This window comes from Sorex araneus, chromosome 2, assembly GCF_027595985.1.
Source record: "Sorex araneus isolate mSorAra2 chromosome 2, mSorAra2.pri, whole genome shotgun sequence".
NCBI classification, from domain to species: domain Eukaryota; kingdom Metazoa; phylum Chordata; class Mammalia; order Eulipotyphla; family Soricidae; genus Sorex; species Sorex araneus.
Genome location: NC_073303.1, coordinates 80,223,423 through 80,246,804, shown reverse-complemented (window position 1 = coordinate 80,246,804; position 23,382 = coordinate 80,223,423). Strand labels below are relative to the sequence as shown.

The 23,382-nt window shown below is 38.3% G+C and overlaps 1 protein-coding gene and 1 non-coding gene across 2 annotated transcripts in view; one reads left to right on the top strand and one right to left on the bottom strand.

Annotated features, from left to right (window-relative positions):
* PPP1R42 (protein phosphatase 1 regulatory subunit 42) overlaps positions 1-18,213 on the bottom strand; it is a 33,988-nt gene extending 15,775 nt beyond the window's left edge. The window contains exons 1-4 of the mRNA XM_055129180.1: positions 18,085-18,213; positions 14,824-14,990; positions 13,540-13,678; positions 11,464-11,580 (exon numbers count right to left, since the gene is read on the bottom strand). Of these exons, the coding sequence (XP_054985155.1) occupies positions 11,464-11,580; positions 13,540-13,678; positions 14,824-14,990; positions 18,085-18,213 (552 nt within the window). The remainder of the gene's footprint in view (positions 1-11,463; positions 11,581-13,539; positions 13,679-14,823; positions 14,991-18,084) is intronic.
* LOC129403051 (small nucleolar RNA SNORA29) lies at positions 7,780-7,924 on the top strand. Its single transcript, XR_008629041.1, has one exon. It is a non-coding gene; the product is annotated as a small nucleolar RNA SNORA29 (small nucleolar RNA).
* Positions 18,214-23,382: the final 5,169 nt, after the last annotated feature.

Below are 23,382 nucleotides of genomic sequence, written 5' to 3'. Positions count from 1 at the left end.
CTAACAGGAAAATTAGCTAATTATTTCAAGGAGTAATTAAATTACATGTCATGACCTATAATCTAAATGAGTGTGAGGAAAACAGATTAATGGCAGTTAGTCCTAGTTTTCTTAGTTTGATCTTCGCATTCTCTTTTTCACAGTTTGGGCTTCTTTTTCTATTCAGTGTCAATATTTCTCCAATGTCTTAAGTTTCCATCATTATTTTCTTTGCTTTCTCTCCCTCCTCAATTAAAATGTGCATATTTTTAGTTATATTTTAATGGAAGTGAAATATACTTTGGGTAATATTATATGCACCTATATATATTTAATGGGTGGAGCAATAATACAGCGGTAGGGCGTTAGCCTTGCATGTGACTGACCCAGGTTTGATTCTTCCGCCCCTCTCGGATAGCCCGGCAAGCTACCGAGAGTATGTCGCCCGCATGGCAGAGCCTGGCAAGCTACCTGTGGCATATTCGATATGCCAAAAACAGTAACAAGTCTCACAATGGAGACGTTACTGGTGCCCGCTCAAGCAAATCAATGAGCAACGGGATGACAGTGACAGTGATACATTTAATATAAAAAGCTATGGCTGATGGGGCTGGAGTGATAGCATAGCGGGTAGGGCGTTTGCCTTGCACGCGGCCGACCCGGGTTCAAATCCCAGCATCCCATATGGTCCCCTGAGCACCGCCAGGAGTAATTCCTGAGTGCAGAGCCAGGAGTAACCCCTGTGCATCGCCAGGTGTGACCCAAAAACCAAAAAAAAAAAAAAAAAAAAGCTATGGCTGAAAGATAGTGTAGTGATTGAGGCACTTGCTTTGTGAAAGGCCCACCGTAGTTCTATCTCCAGAACCACATGGAGTGACCCAGAAGCACAGAACCAGAAGTAGCCCCCAAGCACCACCAAGTGTGGTCTCAAAATGCTAACAATTCCCCCTTCCCAAATTATAATTTGTAATATATCACAAATTATTCAAAACATATAATCCAAAAAATAATTTTTTACTCTGAGAGCTTAAATTTATTTTTTAAAATTCAGCAGATGTAAGCAAAAAAAAAAAATAGAAGACAACTATCTTCAATAGAGCAGAATATTCTTTTAAACCAATTGTTTTGCTGTTAATAGTAATTAGTGCTTTAATAACTAATTCTGTGGAGAGCTTTCTGGTTTAAACAGTATTGCTATGTATGTAATTTTATACATATTTAAGGGGTTGTTATTCTTTAGAATATGTGATGAATATCAGAATTCAGAATTCCAGAGGAGAGCAGAGAACTATGATTCTTCCATTTGTTTTCCAAGACTTGACTAAAATAAAGACCAAAATTATTGTAGGAGTATATGGGAAAGTTGGCAAATAAAAATTGTGAATTACATTAATTTACAAATTTGGACAAGGGTGTTTGGGTCATACCAGGTGATGCTTGGGGGCTGCTTCCAGCTCTGTGTTTTGGGATCACTCCTGGCAGTGCTCAATGGAACCATGTGATACTGGGATTGAACCAGGGTCACATATAAGGGAGGAGCCTTAACCCCTGTGCTATCTCTCCAGCTCCTAATTCACATATATTTTTAATTCAAAGCTAAAAGCAATGGAACATGTGTTTTATTTCCATGTCATTTTCTTAGCTTCAGCTCTTGATAAATTCTATCCTTGTATATCTACTTAACATATCTGTACCTGCCATATTTTTCTTTCTTTCCTTCTTTTTATCCCCTTGAGTTTTTGAATCTTTCTGATCTTTGTGCTTGGGGGTTGCTCCCAGAAGTACAATAAAAGAAAATATTTCATTTTATTCATCTTGGGAAAAGATAACAGGACTGCATTTATTCTTTGTATTTTAGAAATGATTAAGTGTTAACAGCAATTCTGTTTCACATATTAAGATTACCACGAGGAATCAGGGATTGAGGTGCCAGGGATTGAATCCACACCTCCTGCATGTGAAGTATATACTTTGACCCATTGTGCTATCTTTCTAGTCTCTTTTAGTCCATGTTTTGTTTTGTTTTGTTTTGTTTTGTGGGCCACACTTAGTGGTGCTCAGAGCTTACTCAAGGCTCTGCGCTCAGGGTCACTCCTGGTGGGGCTCGGAGAAACCATATGGGATACAAGGAATCGAAACCCGGGTGGCAGTATGCAAGGCAAGCATCCTACCTACTGTACTATCACTCTCGCCCCTCTTGCTCCATTCAGGTATTTAATTTTTTTTTCATCTTGGGGAAGAAATAACAGAACTGCAAATCAATGAACAATGGGATAACAGTGCTACAGTGCTACTTTAAAAACTATTTTATATTATTATGAAGTGTTAATAAGCAGTTCTCTTCTACATATTAAAATTACCATAAAACTCTGTCACAAGATGAAGATAATAAATTTGGACCAAAGCAGAGAGAGAGTAAAAGGGAATGTGCCTGCCACAGACATGGAGGGGGGGTTGGGGTGTGGGTGGCAGGAGGGATACTGGGAACATTGGTGATGGAGAATGGGCACTGGTGGAGGGATGGGTACTCGATCATTGTATGACTGAAATGTAAGCATGAAAGTTTGTAAGTCTGTAACTGTACCTCATGGTGATTCATTAAAAAATAAATAAATAAATAATTTTGGGCCATCTAGATGTACACCTGTATCTACATGAAGAATACTATCTTTGGGGGATAATTACAAGTGAGGATCTAGGACCTACTGCAGAAACTCTGGTAGGTTTCAGCCTTAAGACTATTAGTAAAAATATTTTCAGTTTTTCCTCCTTCATTATTCATGAATACCGGGCTGTGCTAGATTAAGGTATCTAAGTAAATAAGTTATGTGAAAAGAATATAAGGAATATTATTAAAAGATGGAGGCAGCCCCAAATTTCAGGCACTTCTGCTTAGACAAATCCTTAGATGGGTCTCTGTCTTCATTTATAAGGTGAGGACTGTTAGGATTAGTTGTCATGATATGTTAAATATTTTGAAAAAAAAAACAAATAAATTAGTAATAATTGTGTTAATTCTCTGCCTCTATGCCAGCTCAGTTGGTCATCAAACAGCCAATTCCCTTTCTCTTAGGTGGGTCAAAGGAGAGGAAAGTTTGTGATAAAGAACAAGTTTCTGACTAACTCAAGAATTTAATTCATCAAAAGGATGATTTCTTCAAAAGTTAAAACTGTATCCTTTAGTCTCTGGCCCTGGGTAAGCCCTCTTCATGGTATTTATTTAGCAGCATTTAATACAGCGATAATTATTTTATGTGAGAGTTACAATATATTTCTCATAGTCTACAAGCCTCTAGGAAGGTATTTTGCATTGCAGTTTTAGAGTGCAGAATCATCCAAAGAGCCCATCATTCAAAACTAAAGTAATAATGCAATAGGAGAACTTCAAATTTATATTGATAAGAGCTCTGTGGAATTTTGTTCATTGTTCTTAACTTGATAAGTCACCCTCGACATACCCCCACCAATGTACTGATGTATGTTTATTTAAGACAAAGTGATCCTGTGCTGAAATACGATTACCCTTTGGACATGCTCTGGTTGTTCATTCATTGCCTTCCTGTCTTTAATAAAATGCTTTCACTTTTCTGCCCTTCAATAAGTGACTAAAGGGAGCCGACTCTTTTCTGGGTAGTGTCTGTTTGATAAATGATCATGTCATGCTATCACTCAGAGGAGCGTTGCAAAATACTAAAGGGCCAGTTCTCTTGCAGGGCTGGTGCCTACGCCGCTGTACTGGCCTGCAGCACGGCCAGTGCCCTCCCGATGGTTAATGATGGCTGCTGAGGAACCTGTCTTTGACCAGCATGCTCTAGCCTTTATCGGAAATGTCTGGCCTTACTGTCCTAACTAAATCTAAAGACAGCCATTTGTCATCTCTCCTGACGGCCTGTCATCATATGCCCAGGAAAATCTATAATTTTTGGCTTGTTCCTGACTAAACTGTGGAGTATATAAATTTATCTTTGGACCACTCTGCTTGTCAGGATCAATATTAAGCAGAGGTTGAATAAATTAGAAACTGGAAAAACATGACAGGCCACAGTGGTTTGCTCATTTATGTCTTATAAATCAAATATTTTGTTGATATAAGAAGCAAGCATGTCAAATTTTTTATTTTCACCATCCATTCTGAAGATGCGTTATACCTCATGATAAATGGTTATCAGAAAACCAATGAAGTAAATCGCTTACATATCTGACTGAAAGATAAAACTTTTCAAAGCATTTTATTGATTTAGAAAACTTTGCAGGCATAAGAAACAATTAGATTTTCTAATTTTCATTCTTTAAAGTCTTTTATGCACTTTTTAAAGATGATATTGATTTTCTTACATAGTGACAGCCAATTCTGTGATGTTTTGCCCTAAGGAAGTTCAGGGCTTATCAGGCTACCTGCAGAAATGCAAATGTTTTATTGTAGGGGATGGGAAAACAGCTTGAGTAGTAAAGCACAGCCTAGCATGTCTAAGACCCTTGATCTTTGACATTGGTTTGCCCTCTCAAAACCACCAGTAAGCCTTGGTGGCCCCAACCAGAAAATTTTGCTGTAGATGGTCATTATGGTAGTTAATACTTTATTTATAGCAGCGATAGCAGGTGGAGCTTGGGGGGGTATATGTAGTGCCAGGGATCAAACACAATTCCTCTTACATGCTTGGAGGTGAATGTGAGTGCTCTACCACTGGAGCCATCTTCCTGACCTCAATATTTTAATATGTTGATACAGGCCTATTAAGGAAGTTATAGGGGTGAGGGGAAAAGCAAAAGAATGTTGATCAGAAGGAAGTTTCAATTAAACTAGAGCCCTTTGAGGGGTTGGAGAGATAGTACAGCGGGTTAGGTGCTATTTGCCATGTTTTCACTCCTAGGGCTTTTACACATGCTCTGATCTTTATCTGGTATGTTAGCCTTTCTGTTCTCTCAGCACTGCTTAACCAATCCTTTCCTCAGAGAAGCCTTCTTGTGCTAGATAAACCCTCCTGATTTGGACATTCAAAGCCACATATTTCCTTGTAGTACTTATTTTAAGTGCAATTTTATATTCACTTTAAGGTGATTAAATGTTTGAGGTGATTAAATGTTTCTTTGAATGCTGGGAGCTCCTTGACCATGTTTTGCTGCTCCTTATTATTTAGAATCATTTCCCAAGTGGGCCATACTGCCCCCCAGTGGGCTGTGGAATGAGCCAAGGTACTAGAAGTGCTGGGTCCAATTAGAAGATACACACTTTGCTTATTAAGTTAGAGAGAATAGACTGGGGTGGAGGGCAGGCACTGTTTTTCTTTCTATTGTTTGTTTTTTTCTGAAACAGTAGGCCAAATAGATTTGGGAACTTCTGCCAAGTGCTGCCACATGGTAGTCATGTATAAGAAGAAATGAATGCATGCGTATATTCATGAATGGATCTGGGGTTAGAAGCAAGGTGTGGAAATTATACAGAACTTTTCTGAAAAAGTGTTGATGATAGGGTTCGCAGGAATGGAAACAAAGACTGGATTTATCTTCTAATTTTCTCCTGAGGTTAGAACATAGGCATCACATTTTGGGAGATCGGAGTACAACTCATTGTATACAAATATACTAGTGAATTTATGTTTTATTTTAAATTTGTTTCATGTCTAGTCAATGAGTTTTCTTTTAATCCAATTTAGTCCAGTCATTGTTGACTACAGGGCTACCTGAGATCAAGCCTCCACCAGCTGAGGTCACAGGGAGGTTGGGGTTGCTGAGGAAGGAGCTTAGTCACTTTAGGGTCCTTCCATCCAAGTCTGAGAACATGAGACCCCAACAAGTGCTGAGCTCATGGAAAGTAATGTTGCAGGACAGGAGAAAAGGCTTAAGAGTTGCAGTATTATATAGGTGGGGCGGGGGTAAAGGGTAGTGAAACTTCCATCCAGACTTTCTGATTTAGCATCCTAATGGAAAATTGAGATGTGCCAGAGGCAAGAGAAAGAAATAAAGGGCATATAGACCACTGAGGAAAAAAACATCTAACATAAGTCTCTTGTCCCATAGATAAGATGATGATTGTGTCTAGTTTCTGTATCTCTATTGCTTCATCTTGGAAAAACTATTTCTTGCAAGCAATCTTCAGCAAATAAGGGTTCCTTTTACACTGGAGAAGAGGAGCTGGTCTTCTTGCAGAAATCCCAAAATGGGATCAGGCGGGCTTAATCAATGGAACTAGAATGACACTATTCATGGTAGAGAAGTATTTACTGGACACAGGTTATACATGTGTACCAGGCATTTTATCTTTTCATTTATCTATTTTTTCCTCTTCTCTGCCACTCTCATTATTCTGCTCCTGTGCTCAAGTCTCTCTCTCTGCCCTGAACTAGATCACTTTGGGGCTGGGAAATAGGAGAGACGAGGGCAGGGTCAGAGGAACTTGAGGGAAAAGAGTTCTTGTACGTGTCTGTAGTAGGGTGAGGGAAGTTTATGAAATTCCTAACAGTAGGAAGGATAGAAACTTGACTATCCAGCTTCATTCTGATGACTTGCGCCTCCGCCTTTAATAAAAGCACTCTTCTGTGGCAGGCCAGGGCATTTGTGTCACTTGGGAATGTATGCATTACCTAGTGTCCAGTTCTTGTCTTTTTCCTTTTTCTTAATTCTTTCCACAGAGCTCCAGGGTTTCAGTTACCATAAAGGTACTTTTTCTTGTTACATGTGATCCTTTTATTTTTCTTAAGACTTTCTCACTTCTTAACCCAGAATCTTTATGGGAAGATTAAAAATTATTTAATAATTCTCAAGGATCATTATTTCTTTTATTTTTAAATATTTCACGTATATTCTATAGCTGCATTTGAGGAAAGTGAAGATGTCCTTATGAAAGCAGATTTTTCAGTGCTAGAAACATTAGGTAATTACAGCTTGTGAGGATTCTCTTATGATGTTCATCTCTTTCCCCCCATGGTCCAGAGCTGTCTAGTGATGAAGACTCTTAGGCTGGATGTCAGCGACCTTATGGTTGTCGGGTTGAACTTTCTCTTTTGTCTGATGTCAGTAGCTCTTGTGGGACTTCAATCATTTGTATATAAAGAACGGCAAAATTGAAGCCACAGACTCCCATGGACACAAAGGAAAATGATATTCTGATGCTAAATGCTGACATGCCCTTCCTCAGTGGATGATTTTTAAATAAGCATATAAAATATTTCAGATAAAATATAAGTAACTATATAAGATTCCCAAAAAGCGATGTCTAGGCAGTTTTAATTGCTTGTATCTTCTTGCTAGAAGTAAAAGAACTTGAGATTTTTATCCCCATTCCTCTCTCTAGAAGGGAAAAAAAAATTCTGGTATACCTTATCCTCTGGAACTTGCTGAAGGAAGTTGCACCTACTATGTACCAGGCACTGGGATGAGTTCTTTGTTTTAGGAGGTAAATATGGATATGATCCATTTTTATTACCTTTCTGCATCTCTATTATTTCATCTTGGAAAATCTGGAATGATGGTTAGGCACACCTTTTTTTTAATCTGAATATCCAGTTCTTCCACCAGCATTTAGGAGTGTATCCTTCCTTAATTGAATTACATTGAAAAATTCTCATAAATGCAAATTTATTTATAAACTCTATAATCTATTTCCTTCATCTTTCTGTTCATCCTATATCATTACCACACAGTCTTAATTATTATAATGTTAAACTAGGAGGATGAGTTTGCCAACACACTTTTACTAACACTATTTTGATATTCCAGTCCTTTAAATCATCATGTAATTTTAAAAAATATTTTATCATTTATAAAGGAAAAGTCCTTTTCTTTTTCTTCATTTCTGGGATGTTTCCCATATGATTGTCACATTTTCTTTTACTGGTAGATTATAATGGCTATCTATGGCTTGTGGGATAGAGTGAAATTGCCATAATTCAAAGGAGGAGAATTTCTTTGTGTCCTCCTCCTATGTGAGATGACTGAACAACGAAACATAACATGGTGGGGGGCTGGAGTGATAGCACAGCGGGTAGGGCGTTTGCCTTGCACGCGGCTGACCCGGGTTCAAATCCCAGCATCCCATATGGTCCCCTGAGCACCGCCACGGGTGATTCCTAAGTGCATGAGCCAGGAATGACCCCTGTGCATTGCCGGGTGTGACCCAAAAAACAACAAAAAAAGAAACATAACATGGTGGTGGCCATACTGTGGCAACATACATGCATTTACATTCTTTTTTTTTTTTCTTTTTGGGTCACACTCGGCGATGTACAGGGGTTATTCCTGGCTCTGCACTCAGGAATTACCCCTGGCAATGCTCAGTGCATCCATATGGGATGCTGGGAATCGAACCCAGGTCGGCCGCGTGCAAGGCAAACGTCCTACCCGCTGTGCTATCACTCCAGCCCCCATGCATTTACATTCTTGGGGGAAAAAAACAATGCTACTGGAATACAAATTAATATTAAAAATTATGGGTTTCTGGTCCATGACAGTGGTAGCCCTCCCTAATTTTTAGACTTTGATGTTTCAATGTCTGGAACCCAGTAGTAGGTACCTCCAGGGTCACACTCAGTGGTGTGGCAGAGCCATGTAGTGCCAGGGCTTGAATCTAGTTCCTTGAAAATTCTTGGTATGTGTCCTACAATTTGAGCCATATCCTTGGTTTTATACTTACCATTTCAATTTCCAATACTCTCAATTTCATGTATATAAAAGTTTCATTTCTAGCTGTTATTTTCCCTCTTGCTTGAATTTTCTTTACAATGTTTTAAAATATGGGCTGAAGAGATAGTACAGGGGTTAAGGTGCTTGCTTTGCATGCAGTTAACCATGGTTCAATTTGCAGCTTGGTTTGATTCGTAGCACCATATGATCACTTGGTCACTGCTAGGAGTGACCCCTGAGTAGCCCCTGAGCACCCTGAGGCCCATCTCCCTCCCCAAATAAAAGTAAAATAAATTTTACTAAAAAATAATCTATTCTGTTTCTATGAATTTCCTTATTCTGGACATTCATATAAATGAACTTATATAATACAGTGTTTATTGTCAATTTCACTTATATAATGTGTTCAAAGTTTATCCATGTTGTGCTATTAATCACTATCTCCTCATTTTTTCTTGTCCAAGTCTTTGACACACACATTCTTTTTACCCATGAAGTTAATAACATTTCAATTGTTCTTCTTTTAGGCTATTATGAATAATGTTGCTTTGACTATTCCTGAACAAATCCTTGTCTGGACATATGTTTCAAGTTCTCACTGAAATTTCTCTAGAAGTTGAATTTTACATCTTATAATTTTTGGTTTGACATTTTAAGTCTCAAATCAACATTTTCTATTTCCTCTCTCTTGCTTCCCCAATCAAAAGATGAATATTATAATTTATCAACTCATTGGCAACACCTATTACCTATTTTTTTATTTAAAGTTTCTCCTCAAATGTTAAATGGTATCTGATTGTGTCTGATTTGTAGTTCTGTCATAACTAGTGATGTTAAGTATCTTTTATGTTCACGTTGGCTACGTGCATTTCTTTCCCATTTATTTTTATTTATTTATTTAGTTATTGCTTTTTGGATCACACCTGGTAACAGGGGTTACTCTTGGCTCTGCACTCAGGAATTACTCCTGGCGGTGCTCAGGGGACCATATGGGATGCTGGGATTTGAACCTGGGTCGGCCACGTGCAAGGCAAATGCCCTACCTGCTGTGCTATCACTCTAGCCCCCATCTTTCTCATTTATAAATTGAATTGTCTGTCTTTTTCTTGTTGAGTTTCAAGAGTTCTTTATATATTTTTCATGATTTTCAAATATTATTTTCCCAATGTGTGGCTTGTCTTTATGATTTTAGCACAGCAGGTAGGGTGTTTGCCTTGCACGGGGCCGACCCAGGTTTGATTCCTCTGTCCTCTCGGAGAGCCCAGCAAGCTACCGAAAGTATCCCGCCCTCACAGCAGAGTCTGGCATGCTACCCTTTGCATATTCGGTATATCAAAAATAGTAACAAGTCTCACAATGGAGATGTTACTGGTGCCTGCTCGAGCAAATTGATGAACAACGGGATGACAGTGCTATAAAGAAGGGCTCCAGCTTGATTATTTTGCATATGGTCATCCAATTATTTCAGCACTATTTGTTGAGAAAATTGTTTTCTCATTGGATTTTATTAGCCAATGTATCAAAAATCAATTAATCATAAGTATAAGAGTTTGTTTCTGGATTCCCCTAAAATAATTTCACTGATTGATATGTTGATATAATGCTACAGTTTTTTGATTAATGGAGATTTGTTTTAAGTTCTGAAATAGAAAAGTTTGAGTTTTCCAACTTGGCTCTTTTTCAGGAATGTTTTGACAGCGTGGAGGCTTCTAAAAAAATAATAATTGGGCTGTGTATGCCTCAGCATTTCTACTTCTTGGCATTTACCCCAAAGGCCCAAATAAAGCATTTGCATTCCAATAGTTGTTATTCACAATAGCCAAGATCTGGAAACAACCCAAGTGTCAAGAAATAGATGAGTGGATAAAGAAACTGTAAAATATATACTACTCAGCTATATGAAAAGATGAAATCATGCCTTTTGCTGCTCCACAGATAGAACTGAGTGAAATGAGTCAAGAAAGGGGCAGATTAAAAATGATTTCTCTCCTGTGTATATAAAGAGACATAGTAAAGAAATAACAATGAATAATGTCAATAGATCCTGAAAAAAAATCTTGACCAACTTTGCTCCAGTTGTGATCTATATTTTTCTGGTTCTTGTTTGTATCTCCCCAACCTTGTTCTGTGGTCTAAAAAAATGCCTTCAGGCAGAAATATGGATAATTAGAGTTTACTTTCTTTGTTTTCCTGCTCTTAAAGACCATAGTACTATGGCCGCTTATTGTCTAATATCTTAAAGTTATTTAACATATTTTGCCTACTTTTCTATTTAGAGAATGGGTAGGATAAGAAAGAATGATTCTTGTTCTGGCTACCACATTATAACCTTTTATATTTTTATATATAATTTTATCTTTTTTTTTTGGTTTTGGGTCATATCTAGCAATGCTCAGAAGTTACTCCTGGCTCTGCGCACAGGAATTACTCCTGGCAGTGCTTAGGGGACCATATGGGATGCTGGGGACTGAACCTGGGTCAGTCGCATTCAATGCAAAGGTCCCACCCTCTGTACTACAGCTCTAGCTCTACAATTTTATTCTTATTCCCTCTGTTTTGATTCACTATACTCTTATCAATCTAGATATAAATTAATTCCAAACATTTTTTTCCCATTTGGTTCTTTCCTATTTCTCTGTTTCTGTCTCTGTTCTATTCCTGGGTTGGTACTTAGGGGTCATTCCTGGTTGTGGTGCCTGGGAGACCATGTGGTGCTGGGGATCAGTTCCTGGCCTGCATGCAAGAGCCCTTTGGCTCATTTCCCTGTCCCTAGAGTAGTTTTTGAAGTAATAAATTTTGTAGATAGTTATAAAACTATTTTATGGCCACAATCTCATGTAAATAATAATTAACGTTTTACATTACCTTCACATGCTGAAGTTGGTTATCAACTGCTATGAGCTGACTAAGATTTTCCAGGATTTCTAAATCTTTTATGTCATCAATGTTATTATTGCTGATATTCAATACAGAGAGGGATTTCTGTAAGAAAGAGGGATTTCTGTAAGAAAAATACTAAATTAGCAATTTTTATTTTAACTAAATGCCATATCTAACCAGAAATTCTAACTGTGAAAAACTTCTTTGCTTTTTAGGCAAATATGTATATTTTAAATATGGCTACATTGTTTCTATGTCATCCTTTTCTTAAAATTTTATAATTAAAATAATTATGATAGAAATTACTATTTTTATTTATAGTTCCTTTTTAAGTTCAACATGCCTCTTCCAGTATGTAAGAGAAATTAGAAGTGGGGGGGGGGGAAACCCAGAAAGGAAACCGATGCTCCAGTAACAAACCAATGTAGAAAAAAATGCTATTCCACTTTAAGCAAATTGTCATTTTGTGTTAAATATCACTAAGATCTGTATTTAATAGAAATTTTCTGTTTCTCTAAGTAGAAAATATGACCAAGAATGAAAGTTTATCTGATTTTTATTTTTATTGTTACCTCTCTAGTTTTCCCTTGACAACCCATATGTTCAGAAGCAGCATAAAATAATAATTAGCAAGTTTTACATCAACTGTTAATGAAGACAGAAATACATAACAGAGCCACACTAAATCTAAACCATCTTAAACTCTAAGGCCCAGGAGGAATTTATAGCCAGATGGCATCTACCACCAAGGTATCAAAACATAGCCAACCATTAGAGAAAGGACTTTCTGATACTATTTAAGACTTGAAATGCAGTTTTAAAATATGACAAAATTTTCTGGAGAGATAGTACAGAAGGTAGAGTTCTTGCCTTTTATGTGGCCAAACCAACCTTGGCGCACAGTACACCTTCAGGAGTAATTCCTTAATGTAGAGCCAGGAGTAACCCCTGAGAATTGCTGGGTATGACCCCAAAACAAAATTAAAAAAAAAAACAAAATTTACTTGCATTTATGAAAAAAGGCCAGCAGAAGAATGTTTTCCAGGGCCAATTTTTTTTTTTTGCTTTTTGGGTTACACCAGGGTTACTCCTGGCTCTGCACTCAGTGATTACTACTGGCGGTGCTCAGGGAACCATATGGGATGATTGGGATTCGAACCTGGGTTGGCCACATGCAAGGCAAATGCCCTACTTGCTGTGCTATCGCTCCAGCCCCATCCAAGAGCATTTTAAAATAAAATTTGACCCATTTTTGTAGAAATCTACTTGGATTAATTCACGTTCAGCTAAGGCATAGTTGATTTACAGGAAATTAGAGAGGTCATTCTTCTTTTTCTATTGAAAGCACTATTCCTCATTTTTATATATTTGGCTGGAAAATATTTTATTACCTTTTGTTTCTGGGCCTCAAAATAAAATGAACAAAATCTGTAAATATCATGTATATCCTTTGTTCCAAACTTAAGGTAGCATAGCCTAACAAACCCTTTTTATTTTTGAGAATTAGCAAAAGATTGCATGGTGCTGCCGCCTTCTCACTTCATTGAGAAAACCCTGTCATGTGACTTGTCAGGTGAAAGTGGGCATATGTCACATTCCCAGAGCTACCTGCACCCAGGAAGACAGTTGAATAGAGTGCAACCTAAATCAAATCAGAGATCAATTGACTTATGATAAGTGACTTATTGTAATGTTTTTCTAGTTTTCAAAAATTTTGCCAAATAGTTATAGTCTTTCTTACCTTAGACTGTTTCCTAAAATTAAAATGTTTGAGTTATATTTCCCATAGTCCAAATTGTGAATAAATTTTTATGCCTAATCCTTTCACACCTATTCTTTTGATCTGTCCCATCATTCCTAAAATAACATGTATTATTTTCCCCACTTTATAAATGCTGAATCTCTGAGAAAGTTCATATGGAAAAAATTAATTTAAGCACTAAACTCAACTGGCTAAATAAATATGCAGAGTACATATAATGTCCAAATATGCCTTCATCATCTTCCTGTTCCATTATGATATTAATTATGTTTTGTCAGATTATTCTAATGTTTCCTTACTGCTAAAGAATGAAGAGTTCTTGGGTCAAAAAGAAGCTTTTCTCCAAGGGGAAGCCTCTGACTCTCAATGTGCAGCTCTCTCAGTTCTTCTAATCCTTCTAAACCTTCTAAGACAGCAATATAATTGCCTCCCAGATACCTGCAAAATATGAAAAATGATTATAAAATGATATCATGAGAATGTCATGGTCTGTAAAAATAATAAAAGTCACTGAAATATGTAAACTTTATATTACAGAACATACTCTTATAAGAAATCAGTGAAACAGTCACCTTTCTGCTCAGGGCTTACTCCAGGCTCTGTGCCTGGGGAATTACTTCTGGCAGTGTGTAGGGGAACTATATGCAGTGTCCAGTGCAGAAGTGAAGTTGGCTATGTGCAATCAGACTTCCGAGATGTCTGATTCTGAAAGGCACAGAAGCATTAGGGTGTGGGAACATTTTTCCCACCTGAGCATACCTAAAAATGTTTTAGGTAGTCCTATAAACCCTTCACTTTCCTGCAACATAAAAATACATCAGGCTTAATAACTTCTATACTAGTGAAATAACTCCAATACTAGTGAAATGCCATAACTCTTATACTATATGAAATAGTTTCCCCCAGCCTTTGTAATATGAACTTTTAATAAACATTTCTCATCCTATTACTTCCACCCAATGTGAAACCCTTAGCCCATTTTTTGAGAAATCATGGATAGTTTTACTATCTGGTGAAATTTAACCCACCAATCTTCATTGTGTAACTAAAATAATTATAGACAGCACGTACTTTCTCTTCATTTTAGGTTTTGGGGGCTTCACCTACCAGTGCCTGGTGGGGGGTGGGGTGTTATTCCTATCTCATGGCTTGGTCCTAGCAGTGCTCAGGGAACCGTTTAATGCCAGGGATTGAGTCCCAGGATGCAAATCATAAAATCCAACTCACTAAACAACCTTTCTGATGCAAAAAGTACTTGTACAGTAAAATCTACATCAAATTTAACAATCTATGACTCTAAACTTCCGAGATGTCTGATTCTGAAAGACACAGAAGCATTAGGGTGTGGAAACATTTTTCCCACCTGAGAATACCTAAAAATGTTTTAGGTAGTCCTATAAACCCTTCACTCTCCTGAAACATGAAAGTACATCAAGCCTAATAAAGTACAATTTGTCATGTATTACATGTGAAAATTATTGTTTTTAGTACTATTAGAGAATAAAATTGAGGCCCGTTTCTGCAAAAGAAATGGAAATATAAAATTATTGTATAATGACTAATTTAAGAATAAAAGAACTTACAATTTTTCCAGTTTCTTCAATGACCGAAGGTTGTCGATACACGAAATACAATTATTTTGTAGATACAGGTGGGTCAGATTTGTAGCATAATTTAAGTTAGAAATTTGACTGATATTGTTATCATACAAATATAAAACATTAAGACTTTTGCAGAGAGAGAGATTGTCCTGAAAGGAGAAAAAAAAGGGTTATAGTTTATTTTTCCTGAAAACTTAAAGAGCAGCACTTCTTTGTCCTTGGTATAGTCACGACTGAATCACTACAAATATTAGTTCTAGATTTTAGTATTCTGAACTATATCAGTAAAATTATACTGTTAAGATTCTCTTAATGTAAGCAGTTTAGTAGTGATTAGATTCTTCTGAAGGTCGAAGTGTTTAACAAATTATTGCTCCAGCATTATAATTTTGGATTACGGTTGAATTATATAATTATGGTTTAATTTTTCTTGTAGAATTTAAGGTAAATTGTTATTTATAATACTAAAAATTAGAAGTCACTATTCAAGAACAATGGATTAGGGGCTGGAGCGATAGCACAGTGGGTAGGGCGTTTGCCTTGCATGAGGCCGACCCAGGTTCAATTCCCAGCATCCCATATGGTCCCCTGAGCACTGCCAGGAGTAATTCCTGAGTGCAGAGCCAGGAGTAACCCCTGTGCATCGCCAGGTGTGACCCAAAAAGCAAAAAAAAAAAACAAAAAAAAACAATGGATTAATTATAAAAATGCTTTGAAGAGAAAATCGTGGAACTAATAAATATCCTTTACTTTCTTTAGTAATATTTTGTAGAACTAGAGTAAACTAAAAACAATAATCCAATATTATAAAATCATATGAATAAGTTATTGGGAAAAATAGAGGATAATAACCTAAATGTTAATAGTAGTCTATACTTCTATATGGTAAGATTGTAAGATAATTTCTTTCTTTCTCTTCAGTGTTTTATATACATGAACACCACTTACATTTGAGCTAATAAAATAAAGGTATTTTCTCTTATTTTGTGGTGGTGGCGGGGGTCTTGGGCCATATCTGGCTCTGCTCAGGACTTACAGGCTTTATGCTCAGGGATCACCCTTGCAGTGTACAAGGGACCATGTGTGGTGTGGGCCCCACACTGCCAGGAAGAGGACTCAGTGCCTCATGCAGGTAAAGCATACGCTCCACCCGTTGGGCTATCTCTCTGGTTCAAAAGTATTTTAAAGGGCAGTATAATTTCTTGTATTGTAAAGTCAGCCTACAGTAAATTGTGAAGTTCTGTTAAAAAATATCTCAGCTTTATGCCCCAAAATTAGTGCAGCAGATAAGGTTCTTGCCTTGCATGCTATGCCTGGTACCACACATGGTTTTCTAAGCCCTGCCAGGAGTGAGTCCTGAGCACTCACAGCATGGCTAAAAAAAAAAAAAAGAAAGAAAAAAGAAAAAAAGCAAACAACAATGTTTTCATAGAGGATATTTTAAAATAGAATCACATATTTTGGAAAGTTAAATTTTACAAATAACTTTTTTTTTTAACGTAGGAGTACTGCTTGTCTACCCAGCCACTGATTAAGCTGACGGAAACAGTCATGAACTCCACTTTACTTTTTTTTTTTTTAACATTTTGTTGAATATCTGTGATACTATTACAAAGACAAATTACTCTTTTTGTGAGTTATTTCTCCAGTTTGCCCTTTTCCTAAGAAAGGAGCTCATTTGCCTGAGAAATCTCATTTGTAAGGGGACAAAAGCACATGAAATAAAGACTTTAGCAAGCATTAAGTATATGGTGTGATGAAGCCACTGCAAGAGAGAAACGGGAGGTTTGGGCAATGGGAGGAATGGGAAGACAGCTCTCCTGGAACCTATAGGCAGATAAAGTGAGGAGCTGGGGCTCTGACAAGGCAGGAGAGAACATGTCTGTACAGAACAGAACAGAGGTTTTTAAACTTATGCGGCCTATTGCTCCCTTTCAGAAAAAAGATTACTCAGGACCCCCTAGAACAAATAAAATGTGCCCCAGTGGCACCCAAGCCTACTACTATCCCTAGAATCATTCCGGCACCTCTGCAGGAGGGTGGTATTGCCCACTTCGGAAGGACTGTTACAGAATTTTGGGTTATTCCCTTAATATCTCTCAACATATAAAAAACCCATCATATCCATCACCAAAATTTCAGTCCTTTCATGCCACCAAAAAGACCTCTCTAGTATTCCTTGTCATGGTATCATTGCAGGACTAGGGCTAGACCTGGAAGAGTTTAGGGGAGCAGAAGGCACAGATTTTGGGAATGGAACCCTCAAGGCCTCAGACATGCAACGCTTATGTTTTATCCTGGCATGTTTTGGGCTTCTAGAAATAACCACGGTTGCTGATATTTTGATATGCTAAGATTCAAATTCCAAGGTTCTGCAAGTATTTATTTTTGGAATATTTTTTCAACATACACTTTCAAGTCTATTTTAGTTTAATAAAGAGTATCTTAGGGGAACACATATATTTTACATGTTACAACTCACAATAGTAAAATTTTAAATTTAATTTTATTTTATTATTTAAAAATCTTATTTAAATTTTTTTCTATTTGTTTCACTTGTTGGCTTTTTGGGTCACACCCTGAAATGTTCAGGGGTTACCCTGGCTCTGCACTCAGGAATTACTCCTGGTGGTGCTTGGGGGACAATATGGGATGCCAAGGATGGACTCCAGGTTGGCCGTGTGCAAGGCAAACACCCTACCCGCTGGACTATTGGTCCCCGACCCTAGACTTAATTTTAATAAAAATTAAGAAACTAATAGAGAATGTTGGGAGGACCCACTCAGGTTGAAAGTTGCGTACCAAAAGCGGACTATAGACCGAACATGATGGCCACTCAATACCTTTATTGCAAACTACAACATCCAACACGAGAGAGATCAAAAGGGAATGCCCTGCCACAGAGGCAGGGTGGGGTGGTGGGGGTTGGGGTGGGGATGGTGGGAGGGATACTGGGAACATTGGTGAAGGAGAATGGGCACTGGTGGAGGGATGTAAACCAAATACAAACATGAAAGTTTATAAGTTTGTAACTGTACCTCACGGTGATTTACTAATAAAACTTAAAAATATATATGAAAAAAGATTAAGAAACTAAAATGAAGACACTGTAAAACTGACTAATCAAGGTGTAATTAATAAGTATAATGGAAATACAGTTAGTAAGAAAGTATGCTGTATTCTAATTTCTAAACTTCATGTTGTTGTCTATATAAAAATAGAAATAACTTCAGAAATTCTTACAATTTCATCTATATTTTTTCCTGAAAAATTTATATGAGTTATTTTCTTCAGGTATTGTGAAGTGGCTTCTTCTTTTCGGAGCTTAAGATTGCTGTTTTTGGCAATTAGATTCAAGGTCAGCCGAACCATGATTTCTCTATAATTCAAAATCAGCAATAGCTCTGTTCTGACACCATATTAAGAGGCAGGTTTAGATACTGTTTAATGTCCAATTTCTAAAAAATGGGGGGAAAAAGAAGTGTTATATACATATAAATTTAGGGAAAATTATTTTGACTTAAAGTTTTTATGTAAATTTATTTATTTATTTGTTTATTTATGTTCCAACGTCCATCCCTTTGGCAGTGTACACTTCCCACCAACATGGACTCAGACTCCCTCCCAACTCCCACCTCCACCCCTCTGCCTCTGTGGTAGGCACTTTCTCTCTCTCTCTCTCTCTCTCACAGCTTCCTTCCTTCCTTCCTTCCCTTCCTTCCCTTCCTTCCTTCCTTCCTTCCTTCCTTCCTTCCTTCCTTCCTTCCTTCCTTCCTTCCTTCCTTCCTTCCTTCCCTCCTTCCTTCCTTTCTTCCCTCCTTCCTTCCTTCCTTCCTTCCTTCCTTCCTTCCTTCCTTCCTTCCTTCCTTCCTTCCTTCCTTCCTTCCTTCCCTCCCTCCCTCCCCTCTCCTTCCTTCCTTCCTCCCTTCCTTCCCTCCCTCCCTCTCCTTCCTTCCTTCCTCCCTTCCTTCCTTCCTTCCTTCCTTCCTTCCTTCCTTCCTTCCTTCCTTCCTTCCTTCCTTCCTTCCTTCCTTCCTCCCTTCCTTCCCTCCCTCCCTCTCCTTCCTTCCTTCCTCCCTTCCTTCCCTCCCTCCCTCTCCTTCCTTCCTTCCTTCCTCCCTTCCTTCCTTCCTTCCTTCCTTCCTTCCTTCCTTCCTTCCTTCCTTCCTTCCTTCCTTCCTTCCTCCCTTCCTTCCCTCCCTCCCTCCCTCCCTCCCCCCCTCCCTTCTTCCTTCCTTCCTTCCTTCCTTCCTTCCTTCCTTCCTTCCTTCCTTCCTTCCTTCCTTCCTTCCTTCCTTCCTTCCTTCCTTTCCTTCCTTCCTTCCTTCCTTCCTTCCTCTCTTTCTTTCTCTCTCTTTCTTTCTCTTTCCTTTCTCCCTTCCTTCCTTTCTTTCTTCCTTTCTCCCCTCCCTCTCCTTCCTTCCTTCCTCCCTTCCTTCCCTCCCTCCCTCCCTCCCTCCCTCCCTCCCTCCCTCCCTCCCTCCCTCCTCCCTCCCTCCTTCCTTCCTTCCTTCCTTCCTTCCTTCCTTCCTTCCTTCCTTCCTTCCTTCCTTCCTTCCTTCCTTCCTTCCTTCCTTCCATCCTTCCTTCCTTCCTTCCTTCCTTCCTTCCTTCCTCCCTCCCTTCCCTCCCTCCCTCCCTCCTCCCTCCCTCCCTCCCTCCTTCCTTCCTTCCTTCCTTCCTTCCTTCCTTTCTCTCTTTCTTTCTCTCTCTTTCTTTCTCTTTCTTTCTCCCTTCCTTCCTTTCTTTCTTCCTTTCTCCCTTCCTTCCTTCCTTCCTTCCTTCCTTCCTTCCTTCCTTCCTTCCTTCCTTCCTTCCTTCCTTCCTTCCTTCCTTCCTTCCTCTCTCTCTCTCTTCTTTCTTTCTTTCTTTCTTTCTTTCTTTCTTTCTTTCTTTCTTTCTTTCTTTCTTTCTTTCTTTCTTTCTTTCTTTCTTTCTTTTCTTTCTTTCTTTCTTTCTTTCTTTCTTTCTTTCTGTCTTTCTTTTTCTCTCTCTCTCTCTATCCCTCTCCTCTATCTCTCTCTCTCCTCTCTCTCTTTCCTTTTGGATATTATAGTTTGCAATACAGATACCGAAAGGTAAATCTTTTTTAAAATAATAGTGAGTAGACTTTTTAATCACAGCAGAGCCTGGCAAGCTACCCATGGAGTATTCAATATTCCAAAAACAGTAACAATAATGGGCCTCATTCCCCTGACCCTGAACGAGGCAAGGACAAATGGAGATGTTACTGGCGCCCGCTCGAGCAAATCGATGAACAACGAGACAACAGTGATACAGTGATATGGACTTTTTAATGACAATTGGGTATTTTTTGAGTTTACAGACTTAATATAAAATATTTTAAATACTAAGGTCAATAAGCAGTTCAACTTTAAAATTCAGTATTGGATGGTTGTTAGCATGTTTAAATGAATTAGCTTCCTTTTTATAATTGAGAAAGACTTCAAGAAATATCATCTAAATGTCTTTACATGAAGCAATTAAGGTCAAGAGTTTAATCTTAAACTACTCAAGGTAGTTTGTATCCATAGATTCTGCAGAATATAAAATACAATCTACAGAATAAAATTAAACTTTTTTTAATTTTAATTTTATTATTTATTTATTTATTTATTTTGCTTTTTGAGTCACACCCAGAGATGCTCAGGGGTTACTCCTGGCTCTGCATGCAGGAATTACTCCTGGCGGTGCTTAGGGGACCATATGGGATGCTGGGAATCCAACCCGGGTCAGCCGCATGCAAGGCAAACGCCCTACCCGCTGTGCTATCGCTCTAGTCCCATTTTTTTTTAATTTTTAAAACTTGCATAAATTTGTTACTTTCAGAATAAATGTTTCAGGTTATTTATGGACTATGTTTTAAACATGATACAATATTCTGATTTCTAATGAAGTAAAAGTAACTTTTATCAATGTTGCATTAAAATATTTTATGATAAAAGTGTAAGAAATAAAGAATAACACTATACCCAGTTTAACAAATACAAAACATTGTAAATACTTCTTTTTTTTCTTTTTGGGTCACACCTGGCAATGCACAGGTGTTAATCCTGGCTCTGCACTCAGTTATTACCCCTGGCAGTGCTCAGGGGACCATATGGGATGCTGGGAATCGAACCTGGGTCAGCCGAGTGCAAGGCAAATGCCCTACCCGCTGTGCTATCACTCCAGTCCCAAAACATTACAAGTACTTTGGAGTCACTTTATACCTTTCAGCCTCTGCATTCTCTTAATCTATCTTAAACAACCCTACTTATGTCTTTGTGCTTTTCACAGTTGTATACAATGTATATTTTATATTGTAAATAATAGTATTCTAATTTTCTCTTGTTTTTGAGAATCATCAAGAGTTGATATGTATAGTTTTTAAGATAAATCTTTAGGTGTTGTTTTTTTGTTTGTTTTTGCAATATTGCTTTAATGATTCTCATATCTTTATCATCTTTAGCAACCAAGAATTTCTTTAGGGTTTAAAACTAGAGTAGTTACTTCTGATTTGCACTTATAAAAATTTTTTTTGGTCTTCCAAGCAGTGCTCAAGAATCCTGAAGTCACTCTTTGTCAGCCTACCAGCGTGATGGTTCAATGCTAGGGTCTGAAGATATAGAGCTGCCCAGGCCCCTCAGGTTGTATGGTTGCAGAGACCACCAGGGCCACCCCAGTGATATTCAGGGACCTTCAGGGCCATATACAATGGTGCTCAGCAGGGATATGGGAGGACCCTCTAGGTCTACACCTGTGTTTGGGGGCTATGCATGTAGCATGCTGAAATACAACCAAGGTCATGAGCATGCAAATTATAAACACCTAACCCCTGTGCTATCTCTCTGCTCCTGAGTTATACATTTTTTGATGGGGGGGAAAACCCAGAAGTGCTCAAGGCTTACCGCTGGCTGTGCACTCAGGGATCATTCCTGGCATGCTCAGGGACCATATGGGGTTCCAGAGTTCAAACTCGGGTCAGCTGCATGCAAGGCAAGGACCCCACCCTCATAACTCTGGTCCCCTTGCACAGTTGCACAGTTTGTTAGTGTGCTTTGACTTTGGGCAAAACCTGGAGATGCTCAGGGGTTAACTCCTGGATTTACGCTCAGAAATTACTCTTGGCAGTGATTAGGGGACCACATGGGCTGGTGGGGATTGAACCAGGTCCACTGCATACAAGACAAGCACTCTATCTCTAAAGGGGTTTTTATCAGTAGCACTTAATACAATAACAATACAGTTCTCATTTATTATGACCATATTACCTAAGTTACAATAAAAAATAAAAGCTTCAGGCCTGATAGTACAATGGTTATGCCACTTGCCTTGAATGCAGCTGACCCAGATCCAATACATGGTACCAAGAATAATGATGCCTGACACAGAGCCAGTAGGTAAGTCCTGAGCATCTTGAGTATGGCCTCAAAGCAAAACAAAACAAAGTTCCTACTGCTTTATAAATGCAGTTTAAACTATTGTCAACATGTATTGGCTATTTGCTGACATATGTGATGGTATTTTTAAATACGTGATATTTACTTATTTTTGGCCTGGAGACCACTTCTAGCAGTGCTTGGGGGACCATATTTGGTTCCCAGGATGCAACCTGAACCTTCCACATGCAAATCATGCACTACTCCGCCCACTATTCATCACCCAGCCCAGAGATATCATTTACAAAAGTGAGACAAAAGGGATTGGGAGTAAGCCATATTCACAGTTTTGTCTCATTGGGGTTCAATTTGTCATTCTGTGGTCACTAGAGAGATAAGACTTCTGTTTATTGGCTGTGGCACTTCTATTCTGTTATTTCTTATATATATGGCTAATTTTTCTTCTGGGTTGTTCTTATAACTTTAAAATTCACATATATTTCTATCAGCTGCTAATATTTAATTGATTATATCTTAAAAATACTAATCCAGACTGTAACTTGCCTTTCCTACCTGCCCCCGCAACCTTTGTGTGTGTGTGTGTGTGTGTGTGTGTGTGTGTGTGTGTATGTGTGTGTATGTGTGCTCTTTTGTTTTCGATCACTTCCAGCAATGCTCAGGGCTCACTCCTGGCAATGCCTAGGGGCCATATGCAGTGTCAGGGATTGAACTGTGTGGTGGGCAATGCATAAGATAAGCACCTTTGCCCCCATACTTTCTCTCCAGCCCCAGAGCTTATTAAAAAAATAATAAAATAGTTGGCACCGGAGAGATAGTACATCAGGTAGGGTGCTTGCCTTGTGCCTCACTCGACCTAGGTTCAATACTTGGCATCCCATCTGGTCCCCTGAGCACTGCCAGAAGTGGTCCCTGAGTGCAGAGCCAAAAGTAACCCCTGAGCATTGATAGGTGTGGCCCCAAGAGGGGGAAAAAAAACAACTGTTTAATATTTCAACTTAGTTTTGCTCATACTTTGTGCTTTTTTTGTGTTATTAAGTAACTTCTAATTTAAGAGGAACACCTGTAATTTCTTTTGAACACATTAAAGTTTTGCTTTGTGTATTTTGGTCTTTAACCTACTATTTAGAATTAAGGGGTAAGAAGTGACATGGAGATTCAA